The sequence below is a fragment of the Argentina silus genome (genome assembly GCF_951799395.1).
Source record: "Argentina silus genome assembly, chromosome: 2".
Taxonomy (NCBI): domain Eukaryota; kingdom Metazoa; phylum Chordata; class Actinopteri; order Argentiniformes; family Argentinidae; genus Argentina; species Argentina silus.
The window spans coordinates 28,559,658-28,575,524 of NC_139656.1; the positions used below are offsets into that span (position 1 = coordinate 28,559,658).

The 15,867-nt window shown below is 41.7% G+C and overlaps 2 protein-coding genes across 3 annotated transcripts; one reads left to right on the forward strand and one right to left on the reverse strand.

Annotated features, from left to right (window-relative positions):
• Positions 1-3,669: 3,669 nt before the first annotated feature.
• On the reverse strand, positions 3,670-12,108 carry tmem248 (transmembrane protein 248). Of its 2 annotated transcripts, XM_083697542.1 has the most exons (8): positions 11,789-12,108; positions 10,975-11,232; positions 10,480-10,638; positions 9,994-10,279; positions 8,838-8,988; positions 8,020-8,203; positions 7,181-7,324; positions 3,670-6,607 (listed from the first exon to the last, which is right to left on the reverse strand). In XM_083697542.1, exons 2-8 carry the CDS (start codon positions 11,038-11,040, stop codon positions 6,587-6,589), a joined length of 1,011 nt encoding a protein of 336 aa, XP_083553668.1. In that variant the 5' UTR covers positions 11,041-11,232; positions 11,789-12,108; the 3' UTR covers positions 3,670-6,586. The 2 variants fall into 2 exon arrangements, with proteins under 2 accessions (XP_083553668.1, XP_083553669.1); XM_083697543.1 differs by lacking the exon at positions 10,975-11,232.
• Positions 12,109-12,281: 173 nt separating this feature from the next.
• Positions 12,282-15,188, forward strand: rad51d (RAD51 paralog D). The gene is made up of 10 exons (XM_083697568.1): positions 12,282-12,577; positions 12,715-12,776; positions 13,002-13,120; positions 13,374-13,455; positions 13,713-13,847; positions 13,949-14,044; positions 14,183-14,273; positions 14,598-14,668; positions 14,766-14,930; positions 15,060-15,188. The coding sequence occupies exons 1-10, from the start codon at positions 12,496-12,498 to the stop codon at positions 15,153-15,155; spliced, it is 999 nt and encodes a 332-aa protein (XP_083553694.1). The 5' UTR covers positions 12,282-12,495; the 3' UTR covers positions 15,156-15,188.
• Positions 15,189-15,867: the final 679 nt, after the last annotated feature.

Here is a 15,867-nt window from a genome sequence, read left to right on the forward strand (position 1 = left end):
GTCAATGAATTACAATAAAGGACATGGGAGCTTCTTTCTCTAGTACCACAGGGAGCAGACAACAGCCATGCAGTGGTCTAGTGTTTCCTTCTCAGTCCCCTCTGGTTACCTTGGTAGTGTGTGTGGACGAGTGTGTGGCTGGGGTTATCTGGTGCCAGCTGTGGCTGCTCCCCCCACCCACCAAGTCATTAGCCCACGTGTGTGCTCCTAGGCAAACAGCCTCTCTCTGCTCTCATTGACATGGGAGAGAAAGGGCCATATGGCAGTGTGTGTGTGGTCTCTTATGGATAATATTTTTGGGAAAATTGATGATGAAATATCATACAATGCATACTTGACTTCCACAAACCAAATACAACTTTCTCAGTTTCAACTTTCTCACAACAATTAGGCTACTTTGTGACATACTGTATCATAGATCAAATTTCATTTGTTATGTTATGATGACATGCAATGAGATAATTGAATCAAGACACAAAAAAAGGCTTAAATGGGGTCATTATTAAGAGTCTCTCTCAAAACCACTGAAAACAGTCCATTCATCAACTTTATTGTAAGGGATGAGTGAATAGGCAATGCCAATGCCATGGCGTCTGTACTGACAACAGAGCACAGCTGTCACACACACACAAAAACAACAACGGATCGAGAAGAACATACACTGTAAGAACACGTGTCGCCTGCCAATTCAGAATTTGAAATTTGGCTTTCGAAATAGGACACCGACTTTCATTGCACAATAAACACGATGTCTACATTAAGTGACGTGTGTGTGTGTGTGTGTGTGTGTGTGTGTGTATATATATATATATATATATATATATATATATATATATATATATATATATATATATATATACACACACACACACACATATATATATATATACATATATATATATATATATATATATATATATATATATATATATATATACACCTTGTGGCAAAATACAATTTGGTCTACCCATTAAATAATGCTAACTTACCATGCAGAATACACCTGTGTGTATTTTTGGTTCAACTTTCCCTAATTTCTCCACGTGAATGGCTGCTAATGTCTTGATAATGGGTATAGATCATCCATTGAAACAGAAAATGTCTAGACTATTATCGAGATAAATTGAGCAGACCTCTGTAACATAATTGATCTGGATGAACAACATGAGTGGATGATCATGCTCAGTGGCTCAGTTAGAAATGCCGGCAATATCTCAATATCCCTTCATATTTTGTGGATTACATCTTGATCTCGAGGGGGGATCTTGAATGTTTGCCATAAGATTGTTTAGCAATTGCTTTGCAAATACTCCATGCAGTGCAGGCCTACAATAGGGTTGGTTGGTCCTGGCACAGGTGCGCTTGAGTGGTTGTGAACACCTGATTCAAATGGGTTTAATCAAGGGAACCCCATCTGTCGGACCAAGGTTGCGAAACCCTGGGCTAAGGACATGCCTACTCAAGTTCCAGGTAGACGTAATTGACACAAATGTAGGGACAACAAAAGATGTGACTTATAAAAGGTATTGTCTTCTCGTATTTGTAGTGTCTTGAACACCTGCTCCAGTAAAGGGGGAAATGTCCCTGCATGCCGCCTTGATTTACCTCACCTGCTGCCTAAATTCAAATCTGAGAGCCCAAAAATCCATCTGAAAGGTCAGGAATCATGTTCTTCAAGTTAAAAGCCTGTGGCAGGTAGGGAATCCATTATTGACAGCAAATAGAATTAGCAACGCACACATGGCCAGCTTCATAGCTCCCCTCGTTATTCCTCCCCAGTAGCCATTTTGAAACCTGTCATGAAGGCGACCCACCCCCCAAAAAGAAAAACTGATTTGTTTTAAGGGTAACTTACATCTAACAGAAACAAATCTACCAATATGATGATTGATGCTAAGAATGTGTGAAATCATCAGACTAGAGGTGACAAAACACCATTTGTTGTTTATATATTTAAATTCATTGTAACAGCACAACACCGTAGGGAGGATATATTATGCCAGGCTAGAGGACCACCCCGCAGTTTCATAGACATTGCCCGGCCAGATAAAATAAAACAATGATCCGAACCTGACCTGAACCCGCAAATATACAGTTGCACTCCTCTGTGGCACTGTCACTTTTGCATTTCACTGTATACTTTATGCATGTGACAAATAAAGAATCTTGAATCTTGAATCAGCTCCTATTGGTCAGTCTTTAACATCCTCAGCTCCTATTGGTCAGTCCCTAACATCCTCAGCTCCTATAGGTCAGTCTCTAACAACCTCAGTCCCTATTGGTCAGTCTCTAACATCCTCAGCTCCTATTGGTCAGTCTCTAACATCCTCCATGTCCAAATTAGGCACTCATGTTTAGTATTTGGTCTATATGCAATAACTGATGTCTGCAACCCATTGAGGTCAAGTTAATCAAAGTATCAAGAAAATTGGACAATTTAACATATTCAGTATCATTGATTTAATTCAGCAAAGCATATGCCTATTTTACAAACAGCACAGAAACAAAGGGATTGTCAATCATCATACCAACAGAAGAGCGGCTGATAACATTTACAATCATGCAAGACAAGTGAAATAACCACAATGGCATCATACTTCTCCTGCAAGACAGAGAGCTTTAAAAGGTTCTTTTTGGACCCAAAAGTTTGAGTAGAGAGAGAACCATCCACCACTATAACCAATCCACACGAAAGAGAGGGAGAGATCAATATGATCTGAACATCAGACCAGGAGTCTGTCTGCCTTCTGTCAATAGCCCCTTAATAGGATAGACATGTTACTTGCACCACAGCTATTTCAGCCTCTGCAACAAAATGAATCTAACTCAGCACTTACAGAAAGGTGATTTGTAAACTGGAATGAGATAATGACTGTAGTTCTGTTAGTCTACGGTGGGAAATAATCATTATTCAAATTGGTGAATTGTAAGTAACCTGAGAACCTCTAAATGAATCAAGTTTGAAGCTTCTTCCAAGACAAATGATATGATGGCTATGATGAATATTGTAAATGCAAAAAGATGCTTTGTCTCAAGCAAATAACCAATCTAACCTATAGTTTAGCCTATGCTTAGTTTAAAATCAAGCTGAATGAAATTTGCCTCAAAGTGACACTGCCTTATAGACATAGCTTATATAATCAATAAGAATAAAATATAAATAATTTCTCCCTATTACAATTGATAATCACCTGCCTAATTGGTAGACTACAATCAAGCTACAGTACTATCCTTAATTCTGAGTAGAAAACCCACATATTTTGGGTTATAGACAGTTGTACCAAGCGCATTATTTATATTGTTATATTCCTCAATAATCAATGGGTATAGATCAATTGAAATGACAATTTAACAGCTGTGAATATTGCAGATTGTAATGGAACAGTATGGGCCTACATATTTCTGGAGTCCGTAATGGTGCATTCATGTGCTTCTCTGAAATTCTGAGCTTCCCACCCAAGATTTAGCTTAGGATTTTGTGTAGAGCTCCTTATAGGCTAATTACAAAATCAGAGTGGAAAACTCAGAATTCCCAGAGGTACACCGGTTGCAGAGTGAGAAATGTCAGCTTCCGAGTTGACTTGAATGCAGCAGAGCTCCACATTGAAGGTAGGAAGCAGAGGCATGGAATGAATGCATGTCAGGAGAAAGACAAACAGGACAATGTGATGGATGGGTGAACATGCACAAACCACTCAACAGAGGACAACTTTATTTCAAAGTGAATCATATTTTTTTTTCCTTTTTTTTTTTTTTTACAGCAGTTCCCCTGTAGGAAAGGGTTGGTCATCATTACTGTTAACCCTTGATCACATTTATACAGAAAAGCTATTTACAGGGATGGTGCAGCTAGTTAGTGCAAAAGGCACAGAATTGGTTGGATGTTTTGCTTTAATGTGCTGCTAAGAGGTTTCGGGGAACCAAGGTCAAATGGTGAAATAAGAAAACGTAAGGCTGGAGTGAGAACACAACTGCTATCCTGTGGAGCCGGGGTGGAAAAGAGAGAGAGAGAGAGTGAGAGAGAAAGTCATCAAGATCATGACTACCATCCTCCATACTACTATGAGTCTTTGGTCAAAACCAACTGTGTTGTTTGTTGATTGTTTGAACTTATTCCCCACCAACTATTGCATGATAATTAATAAGCATGTAGACAAATGTCTACGATCTGTGTTTTGAACAAGCCAGTTATCAGAGGACTGTATATGAGAGGACTGTATATGAGAAAGCAAACAAACACTAATACCCTTTTCACACCACAAAGCTGAGCCGAGCCGAGCCGAGCCATACTGGCCCAGTTGCTGGAACTGTGCTGGAAAGGCAAGGTGAAAAGAAAATATCAGAGTCAGCACATCGCGGTTCAGATCAACAGCGTCATGTGAAAAGGGTACAACAGTACCTCTACATGCATACAGACATAACCGTCCTGCTGCTCATCCAACATTAATAGATGGGGGAGGACAAAACCAATCAGGTGCATAAACCAAAAAAAAAAAAAAAAAAACAATATAGCCCATAAAGTTTCTAGGAGAAATAAGTGTCATAGTAATATTAAGGCAATGTTATGTAGGGATGCGTTTCTAGACACAAAATGATGGTTGTAAATCATATGTGGTGGGCATTACAATGACTGTTTGGCTGTTAACTCAGGTTTCCCTTCATTGGTATCAGCCCATTGAGCATATCCCTCCCTCGGGACTTCCGAACTAAAGGACAAGGCGATATCAATGGGGTGATTCAGTGCTATTGAATAGAAAGGAGGGTGTCTGTGTAACCGACAGGGTTTGAACCAGGGTCCTCTTGCATGGATGCCACGGACCTAAACTGTTATACCAAGAGGACATCCTTGTGCTCGGAGGGCTGTGTCTTGGCTTAGAAGTCGCGGACAGGGCTACCTCATCACGAGAGCATGGCTCTAAATCTTATCCGCTACATCTGCATGAAGCACTCACAGTTCAGTGACGATGTGAAAACAAAGAGACTTAAAAGCACCCACCCTTAAAACCCATTAGATATTGAGCCTTGAGACTAAAAACAATTGTGAAAATGACAACGGTTCAATCATTCATAAACTAAACTAACAAAGCAATTTGATACAGGAACAAGTCTTTTGAGTAATGAATTGACAGGTCAGAAATAAGGAACTTCAAAATGGTAGTTATTGCCATGACAATCAAAATAAACAATAGCAATAATACTGTGCTGTTGAAACTAAACAGGGAAATTAAGTTAGAGGTAAAGGCGTATCAACCAAAAAAAAAGGGAACTCAAAGTATGTCATATTTCAAATTGATTGGAATTTGTTTACATTTGATTATCATAGTTTTAATGCTGCATTGCTGCTGTAAATTGTGTTGCTTTTAAAAAATACATTCAGTATATAAGTATATCAACAATGGAAAAAATCAAAATACAATTGCAAAACAGAGGTAAATCAAAATATATTATTCATTGCCAGTGAAGCGCTGTATATGTCATACTGCACACAGTAAATCATTCCAGAATCAATCACACACACCCACACTCTTGGAGAGGGATACCATTTTCCATCCAAAGGAACTACATTAAAACATGTACAACTGATATTGAGTGCCTAAAATAGAGCATGAAGCATTAACACGCATTCAAATGAACACATGGGAGTACCGGGTCAGCATTCGCTCAACAAAAGGAAAAGGGGGGGCATTCATCTCATTGGAAAACCCCCCCCATAAAGGAACAGGATGGTTGTATTATGAGACTCAGTGCTAATGATCTTTTACCAATGAGTCAATAGGAGAAAGAATTCTGATTATTTGGAGGAATGACAGTCATTATTCCCTCACCGGTAGCAACCAATCTTTCAACAGGTCCACTGGGCACATGACCAGGCTTCTTGTCAGTTAAAATGTGACTTCAGGGTGGTGTGTGTGCCTCTAACACATCTGGCCTCCAGAGAGGCCTAGTAAGCCTGCTCTTCTTTCTTCAGAAACAAACAAGACAAACTACTGCAGGGCCTTTTGGCGAGCAGGGATAAATCATTCAAGAACATGTAGGTGAAAGATGAAGACACTGAGGGGGGGTGGGGGGGGGGGGGAGAGAAGAGAAAGGCAAATAAATCATATTTCAGAGTGAGGACCACAATGACAGCAGATGTGTCTGTGAAGGAAACCCGAGGCTCATTTTCACCATTCACCAACACATGAAATCAGGAAGGAGCTTATTTTCCTAACTGGAGTACGTAAGGGGTCAAAAAGGTGACAACGTGGACAGTGCAGTTCCTGTTCGTCAATCTCGTGTCAGGCCTTCTGCTCTGCTGATATTGCATTAAGGAGTTCTGTCACCAATGGCACGGAGGGGCTCAGGCAAGAACTGTTTCTGTACTGAACTTCATGAGTTTCCTACAAATATTTACACAGTAGATACAGGCACTTATATGTCTTTGGTTGGAGTGACCCAACATTGCAAGAAAGATGCATTCACAGAGCTTCGCACCCCTTATTCTTCAGGGTTCAGTAGGCAACTGGTCATTTTTTCTGTTCTTTTCTTTCCTTCTTCTAGTTTAATCTCAGCTATAGTTCAGTTCTGGGGTTGATCCGAGGGCTTCTTACCCCTCAGACAAGGCCACCTGAGGAGAGAAAGAGAAATTAATAATAATAATAATATTATTATTTGCCATTTAGATGATGCTTTTATCCAAATGCATACATTTTTCAGTATATATGGCCCCAGCGGGAATCGAACCTACAACCTAAGCGTTGTTAGCACCATGCTCTACTAACTGAGCCACAGAGGACCACAGCTGCAGCACAACTCAAACACACAGTGACTCACTAACAGCAAATGATGGCAGGGAAAATCATGTAAAAATAATTCTCATAATAAGCCAAATGCAAAACAGGAGTACCAGGAACACTAGTGGGCGCTTAGGCTCTTTAGCCAATGGGAGTCCTCATAAACAACAAAGCCAAGTGACAAGTGCAAAACAGGAGCTACAGGATTACATGACGCTCACGCATTTCAGGAATGCTGTCTCGAACCTGTCATCCAACACCAGGAAATCTCACTGTTTTTATACAGGAAACAAAAAACAGATATACAGGGCCACTCCTGAAACTGGTCTTGGCTGGTCTGGATCACAGTGACTGGAACACAATATCAAAGGAGACTGGCTGGGCTTTGTGTGTTGTGTTACAAGTACCTTTTCAGGGAAGAAGTCAGGGTTGGTTGTCCGTACTTTGCCGGGCCGGCCTTTGATGACTGCGTAGCAGAACATTGTGATCACCATCACAAAGAGGAAGTAGCTGGTGTGCATCAGGTGCAGGTTGATAAGGGAGCGGTCATCCTGCAAGAGAGTCCGAGATGGCTTCCCTTAAAATACACTACATCGTCATGAAAACAAACGGACCATTTCCTCCTCTGCAATAGCCCGTGTAATGTCACTATAATTTCAAATATAAACTATGGTTTAGGGGAAACCGTTAAAATTGGTAATTGAATAATCATACATACTCCCCTGGGAGTAATTTGGTTAAAGTAAAAATGTATTTCAATTCACATTATTTAGCCCTTTGAGCCATGTTAGCTAATGTGCACTTGGGGAAAACTAAATGTGCACTTGCCATCGTAAATGTATTGTAGAATTGGATTTGAAAGAAAGCAAAAGGAAGATAATATCCCTCAATTATACAGTCTGTGAGGTACTGCACTAATTCATCATTATAATGATGTCATGTCATGTGGTAAATTCAAGCAAACTCTAGAAAGTATACCCAGGCGGTAAATGAGAAACTGAACTATTCATATTTTACAAGCCACATTTTCAGGCTACGTCCTCTCGCTTTCTATATCTGAAGTTTGGTTTTCCGCTGCAGAAATGTGCCATAAATGAAATAGAAAAAAATACATACCACACACACACACACACACACACACGCCCCTCTCTCTGTGTTGTTAAGAGTCAGGGCTTCATGCTGGCCAAGCCACCCACCCACCCACCCACACAGTAATAAAGCAGAGCTGCATTAAGTGCTGACTCACATCAGGGACGATGACAGTGAGCTTAGGGTTGAGGGTGTGGTACACTTTCCCGATGGCTCCTTTGTAACACCAGAAGGGGTTGTAGTCCTGGTTGTATTTGGTGTCTGAGTCCCTGGCTGTGGTGAAGAGCTTGTACCAGGACGTTGCGTTGGTGTATGTCTCTGGGATGCAGTGTGGTGGTTGCCTGGAAGCCAAATGTGTGTGTTAGACTGGACTGCAGGAACGCTGTTCCTCAACCTTGCTGAGTAATGAGTTGAATACAGTCCAAATATCTACTGGCTGTGTTCTAAGACATGGGATGTTCTGCAAATGTGAGGTTGTACACGTCATTCATTGTCCTGTGTGATCACATCGGCCTTATTTTAATATGAACAGTCATTTCATTCAACACACCACTACTGCCCTCATTCTTACAAGTAAGTCCTACTTTGACTTCCAAATTTCCAAGACAAGAAATGGAGCTTGGAGAGAGAAATTAAGATCTCGTGCTTTCCATCCGTAACACAGAAAAGGCTGTATCATACATGACATTGACTGAAATTCTTGACCAAACAAGAATAACAGTAAAAAAAAAAAAACTGTTGTAAATGGAGTCTAGGGGTGCAACTCAATAGCAAACTGAGGCCTCATCTCCTCTCCTTCAATAACACATCTGTGCAGGTGAAAAAGCTCATTATTGGCAATCCACCTTATTGGTTTCCAGATCAGTGAAGAAAGTAGATGACGAGGACGGGACGCTTGTTTAGACTATTGGGATGCAGCTCTATGATGCACAGTCCTGGTTTCCTTTTAATCGGAGGGGAAGAAGAGGCACTCACACTGTGACGGGGAAAACGCTGCTGGCAGCGCTGATGGTCATACAGGTGCTGAACACCACCTGCTCACAGTGGCCGTGCAGCACGCAGTCGTCCGAGTTCCATGACGCCGGCAGCGTGAAGGTGATGTTCATCTCCTCGTGGGCTTCCCTGCCTGGGGATAACAGACAGATAACCAGACAGTCAGACAGACGGGAACACACTCACACAAAACAAACGACCCCTGCATTGTAACATTTACAATACCTTAAACAGGTATTGTAAGCATTACAATGCAGGTGACATGACCTAGCCTACATTTTACTCTATTTTACAGTCCCCACACCCTCCACTCAGTATCCCCCCCGTCTTCAAAGATATCAAGCAAATACTGTGGGTGAAGGTAAACACACACGTACGCACAGTCATTACAAACATTGATATTCAAAGAGAAGCAAACATTGAGGCTTGCCTGCGCCCATGCAAACCCTGCCTGCAGGTGACTCGCATGCAGAAGGCATTTGGCTTTTAGCTGGTGCCCTTTCTCATAATCCTTATGTTGACAAGGGACCATTGTCTCATTGAGGCGCAGATTTGATAAAAAAAAAAGAAAAGAAAAGAAAAAGACATCAATACCTCCCCAGTCTGACCCTTAACACCCTACTCCCTAGCAACAGTGGCCTGATGGCAGTTTGTTCTACCCTGCAGCTAGAAACCTACAGTACAACAGGACACACTGGGCAGGACTATCCTGGTCTGAGGTTTACTATACAATGCTTCACAGTTTGCTCAAATTAGCCTGTCTAAAGACGCCGTGCAAAGGGGTAACTCGAAGCCAATCGATAAAGGATGGCCTTGTACCTTCAAAAGGAGTGGCTTACCTCAACGCACAGACAAACACAGACCCCCACACAATACCAGCTCTTCCACAAAGGATAAATGAAGTGCATTTAACTTCAATAGACTGTGAGCCCGACAAACAGGTAAAACTACTGTAAATCCTAGCTGTTGAAGAGAGCTCAACAAAAAGGTGAAACTACTGTAAATCCCAGCTGTTGAAGTCAAAAACACACTCATCTCAACGCACTCCACATACCCTTACTCCCACACACACACAGGTGGCACATACATCGCAACTTGTGCTAGTGCTGAGGGGAGGTGAAGACCAAACTGAAGCTACCTGCCAGGCCAAGCTGCTGCCCCAGCACGGTGGCATAGAGGTGGGTGATATTGCGGGAGTAGCCCCCAAAGGGCCGCAGGGGGTCCAGGGTGAGGGTGATGGGCACTGAGATGTTGATGGGGCCCGGGTCTTCCAGGAGCAAGGGGGCTTGAGTGCTGGAGCGCGCCTGTCCACTGGTCACGGTGCTCTCGGGCGTGGTAGACTCGTTCAGGCCGTGTTTGAGTGTCTCATTCTCCGATACGCAGAAGTCCAGTTCGTTGAAGCGCAGCAGGAAGGTATTCCAGTCCTGGAGGTGGGAGGAGGTTTTTTGTGTGTGTGCATATATATATATACACATATATAAAAAACACATTTGCTTGGCTATATTTGCCAGTAGTGGTTTGAGCTCTACACTACAGCTACAACCGAAACCTATACAAACTCTTCTTTGAGTTCTGTTTTCCTTGAACACCGTCAGTAGTGGGGTGACGTGGTTCAGTGTCCTACCTCAGTCATCTCTGGGGACTTGATCTCCTTGATCTTGAAGAAGTAGCCGATGGTGAGGAAGGCGATGGCCACAGCGCTGACGCTGACCATAAAGATGACCAGAGGCGGTCGGTTATTAATGTAGCTCCTCAGATTCTCCAGAGGATTTAATAGGAACACCTGTAGATGAGTACACACGCACACGCACACACACTTCATTGAAGAAAAAAACATAACGAGACCTGAAACAATGACTAGAAACACTCAATTTGCTTTTGCTGTGGCTAACTGGAGAAAATAATGAGGTCCAGATACTGGCAGAAGAAAAAACAGCATGGTTGATTGACTCATCTGGGGCACAGAGAATGATTGTTTATGGCAATGATTAATTTGCATTTACTCCACACAGAAAGAGGTTTTCATGGCTCAAGAATTGCATTGATGCTGTGGGAAGCTTGAAATTAGCACCAGTTAACAGATCGAAGGCATGAGGTAATGGGAGCGGTGTCTCCTTACCTTTTTCATCAAAGAGATGAACACGCGTCTGACATAACTCCTTAGTGTAGTGTTTGAGTACATCATGGGCCCTTAACAGGGCTGTCAAACCAATATGCACGTTGCCAATGAGAAACTACTTCCTTGCTCTCCACTTCTTTGCATACAGGGAAAATAGTTGCCTGAAAGTCAATGTCCTCCAAGCTCACACAATATGGAGTGCAATGAGACTTTGCATATAGATATTTTCTCACAATTAGTGAGCCATCAAACCAAGACCTGAAAGACAAGGGATTTGCACAATGCTGCTGTTTATGTTGAAGAGATATGCTGCACACTCACTGACCACTAGTTCCTTTTAGCAAGCACCTAAGATCCTGGATTTGGCTTCTTAGGTGTGACACACCAACCAAGTCCAACCTTCTTAGGTACTGCAACCCAATTGTGTATAAACTCTTGTCATGGCATGGTGTAGCACACAATGAATAACTTTCTTGATTAGCTACGTATTTGACAGAAATCTGGGTATACTATCTAGGCTAGTTCTTATTCAACAATTGAACAGCTCAAACAAATGGGCGACATGACACCACACTGTTTACGCACAACTTTAGCTAGATAGTAGTTCACTTGCAACTGCATTGTTTTATTACAAAAAAAAAGCGAATTGACTGTTGAGGAAAACATTATGCTTTCTTGATGATGTATAATTGGGCTTGGGTTAGCAATGAGAAGACTAGTAGCATGAACACAAAAACGTGTTGAAATCATCTGTCATTAGAAGTGGTTGCTAAATACTTAGCTAGCTAGCAAACATTGGCCAAATAAAACTCACCATTTTCTCTGTCCCTGCACACGACGGTCGCAGCGGGGTGTTTGTGGCTTCGCTGCAGTGTGACTGTTCTCAGCTAGCTCGCTAGCACATTAGCTATTTCCGTCTAGTCGTGTTCTGGTGAAAAGTAAAGGCCAGTGCTTGGGGAGAGTCGGGATTTCGGCGTTATTAATCCACTGGTGCTCTTTCCCATTATTTGCCGGTCCCCGTCGTTGTAAAGTCACAAATGTATTTTTTGTTTTAAGAACTTGGTGGATGACCTCAATTCGTGTGGGGCTCAGCCGTCAGCCTGCCTAAGCTAGCTGTGTTTGACACCACCACCGTTCCCTGTACTCTGCGAAGAGGAGTTTTACGTACGAACAGGATAGTGTCAAATGTACGCAGAATTCGCTGGAGGTACACACACGTGTACGTAGTTTGCGTACGCGATGACAGAGTGTTTACACATTTTCATATCCGGATTTACGTCACGAATCACACCGATCATCATCGTTATCATACGCTTTGCCTTGTCTGTCCTGTCAGGAAACGCTTGAGTAGCGTAGCAAATATGTAATTTAAGGGCGGTGCCAAAAGTATTTAGATCTCTTATAGCTAATCCTACGACTCCCTTTTATCTAGTTAGTTTGCTGCAGGCATAAAGTTATGGATAGCCATTGCAGTGCAGTTAGTTAGTTCCTCGTACATGGCACCCATACCATGCTGGTGACATGGTTGTTTTGAAAGATGGCATGTGTCCTGGATTGAGTCAAGAACTGATTCTGGCATTACGGGCAGCAGACATTACAACGGGTCTGTTTTTCCCCCCCGTTCATTCTGGCTTGTAAGACTGGTAGAGAAAATACGTATGTTTCCAACAATAAAGTGGTCACATGGTCAGCTCAGTCAAAACATAGCTAGCTAGCCAACATGTTGTTTTTGTCTTACAGTGCAGGATCTGGTGTCATCAGATACTGAAGAGCTTGCCCAGAAATGTTCTGTGTCCTATAAGGTAAACGTAATCGACAGATAATGCATTTCTTTGTAACAGGGAGTGTATCTCGGGCATCCAAAAGATCTAGACAGCTATGTGCTGCATCATCATTGATGCACTGTCCAGTAGTACTAACAACAGCAATTATTTAAATGACACAAAACGTCGCAGAGTGACACGGCTTTTAAAACATGGATGACTATTTGGTTTTGTTGTTATATGGCCGCAACGAATGTATTTCAGGCCCTGCTGGCTGTTCGCCGAGTGCTCCTGGCCCAACACACAGCCTTTCCTGTCTCGGGTGCAGATCTGTATGAAGAACTGCTTAGTTCAACAGCCATCCTGTCCACTGGCAATCCTAGGTGAGAATCTGCACAACACAATAGAGTCCATTGTGGTCTTGATGAGGGGAAACATCATTGAATATAGGGGTAAAAAGGGGGGGGGGGGGGTGAGGATACTGAACACAAATGCAGTTCGAAGCTTGGATACATTTGCTCTATGTAGAATAGTTTTTTTTATGATTGTAATTGTAACGTCTCCACTATGACCCGAAGGATTTAGCTCCTACCATGACTTCAGGTTTGGTGAATGATTCTGTGTTTTCCTCTCCAGTCTAGATAAACTGCTGGACTCCGGCTTATACACCGGGGAGCTTACAGAGTTGGCAGGAGGCCCGGGAAGTGGAAAAACCCAGGTGGACTTTTTTCGCCATCATATGTTTTATCGTGCAAGAGTACATCTTGCTAATGAGTACAGTTCTTGTTGAATGCCCCAATGGCCATGTCTTGCAACACTACTGTTGCATTCTCTTGCCTGACATTGTATAGATAACAATATGAATATTGTTTTCAGGTTTTCCCCAAATCAAGTTGATTCCAGATGTGTGGACTGTGTAGTGTATTTAATGCACAGTGTTTCCTATCCAGCCACCTATGTGTCTTTCTCTTTCAGGTGTGTTTTGGTGTGGCAGTGAATCTATCTTACCAGCTGAAACAGAGTGTGGTCTACATTGACTCAAATGGAGGGCTGTCTGCTAGCCGTTTGCTTCAGATGCTACGAGCCAAATCATGTAGTTCGGAAGACCAGGTGACGTAAAGATTTGCACAAGCTAGATATCAATTCAAATGTGTGAATTACAGATACAGTTCAAACAAGCCACGACAGAGCAATGGCATGTTGTTTTACAGATAGAGGCTCTTCAGAGAATCCAGGTCTTTCAAGTGTTTGATATCTTCTCTCTACTCAGCTGTCTGCACAGTCTTCGTAGCGGTGGACTTCAGCAGGTATGTGATGTGGGATTGGTGTGTTGGTTACAGTTAAAATGTTCACAAATACACCAACCACAAACAGAAAAGCAAACAATGTGTTACAGTATTAATCAGGAGATGTCTTGTACCTACCCATTATGTCACCTTTCACAGGCCTCTGCCGGTGGTGGCTCAGTCAAAGCTGTGATTGTGGATTCAGTGTCAGCTGTTATCTTTCCCACACTGGGAGGCAAACAAAATGAAGGTAATTGTGACGCTGATAATATATCAAAGTCACACATATCCTCTTTCCAATAAGGGGGACAGTAAAAATTAGATTTTATCGATCACAAATTGTCATCAGATACAACGCTAACATTACTTCAAGATGAAGATGCTCATCTTGAAGTAACATTAGTGTTGAATCTGATAACACAACACAAGACAACGCTAAGATGCCCTCTGTTACCAAATTAAATGTAAACTGACCTTTTACTGTAGAAAGTCAATATGACTAATATATGCATTTTGTTGACAGCTTCAGTAGGATCTAGTTATTTACCTTCTTACTTATTTAATTACTTTCTAGGCATGTCCTTGATGATGCAAGTTGCAGGGGTGTTAAAGACAATAGCCAAGGACTTCAATGTCGCTTCTCTGGTAAGGATGGAACTCTGTTTTTAATTATATTCCCATTTGTATGATCTTCTTTCCTTTCAAACAAAGCAACAATGAAAACATATGTGTGCCCATCTAGGTGACTAACCATGTGACCAGGGATGGCAGTGGGGAGATTAAAGCAGGACTGGGCCTATCATGGAGTCACGTCCCCAGAACCAGGATTCTGCTACAGCATGTTGAGAGGCCGGATGCCACTTGTTCTAGTTTACGCACTGCAACTTTAGTCAAGTCCTCTCGGCAGGTATGCTGCTGCTGCTGCAGTGTTGAGCTTGGTTTACGCAATTCATTCTACAGTATATAATATCATCATATATATATATATATGTACAGAAAGATTTATACATTTATATTTGGTTTTGTTCTCCCTCAGCCTTGTCATCTGAAAGAAGAGTTTGACCTGCAGTGCTGGGGCAGGTCTGAGGATGGACCGTCTGGTGGTGCAGGAAAGAGGAAGCTGGAGAACTGAAAGGAAGTTTGAGAAGTTTCCCAAGTGCCTAAATGACATTCAGTGTACCTCTTTGACTGAATGGAGTGTAAACGTTACTGGAATTATTATACTGTTAGTTTCAACGATGGAAATCAAGTGATGATATCCAAAGGTTGTAACATCAAAGTCATGTTTTCTTGAAAGAAAAATCCAAGATATATTTGCATAGAGCGAAGATTTAATATCCCCTCCTGAATGGGAGAAATGAACTGCACATTTAAGAATGTATTTAAACCTTTTACCGTTTATTTTACACATTGACACATCAAAAGTATGTTTTTTTAATTAAAGGATATTCCTGATATTAGACTTGCTTGTGATCTGTCTGGTTCATTTTGTATACCAGAAGACCATCTCAATTGAGTGTTTCACTTGGCCATACAAACACACCAACACATCATCTGTGGTGAAAAATACTAAACAAAATGTTGAAATCGGAAATTGTTCATTTTACACATCTTGCTTTTCATGAGTTTTGAATTGTACATGGAAGGATATTCCTTCTATGGCAAAGGCTAGTTTCATGATTCATATTTTTGGACTCGTTTAAATGACTCCATCCAAAAAGCAGCTACTTTCTTTGACTGGCTAAACTACTTTACAACTCTTCCTAAGTAAGAAAAATAGTGTATCTATCTACACTACAAACTTGTCATTCAAATAAAGCCCATTTGGAGTGAGTATATTTTGG

What these genes read in the sequence shown, in the direction of transcription:
- tmem248 (XM_083697542.1), bottom strand. Translation starts at nt 11,040, where the DNA reads ATGATGTACTCAAACACTACACTAAGGAGTTATGTCAGACGCGTGTTC. An exon ending in TCATCTCTTTGATGAAAAAG is followed by an intron (nt 10,639 to 10,974) that starts GTAAGGAGACAC and finishes ACTCATCTACAG; the next exon opens with GTGTTCCTATTAAATCCTCT. An exon ending in TCACTGTCATCGTCCCTGAT is followed by an intron (nt 7,325 to 8,019) that starts GTGAGTCAGCAC and finishes ACTCTCTTGCAG; the next exon opens with GATGACCGCTCCCTTATCAA.
- rad51d (XM_083697568.1), top strand. Translation starts at nt 12,496, where the DNA reads ATGGTTGTTTTGAAAGATGGCATGTGTCCTGGATTGAGTCAAGAACTG. An exon ending in CGGGAAGTGGAAAAACCCAG is followed by an intron (nt 13,456 to 13,712) that starts GTGGACTTTTTT and finishes TTTCTCTTTCAG; the next exon opens with GTGTGTTTTGGTGTGGCAGT. An exon ending in GGGAGGCAAACAAAATGAAG is followed by an intron (nt 14,274 to 14,597) that starts GTAATTGTGACG and finishes ATTACTTTCTAG; the next exon opens with GCATGTCCTTGATGATGCAA.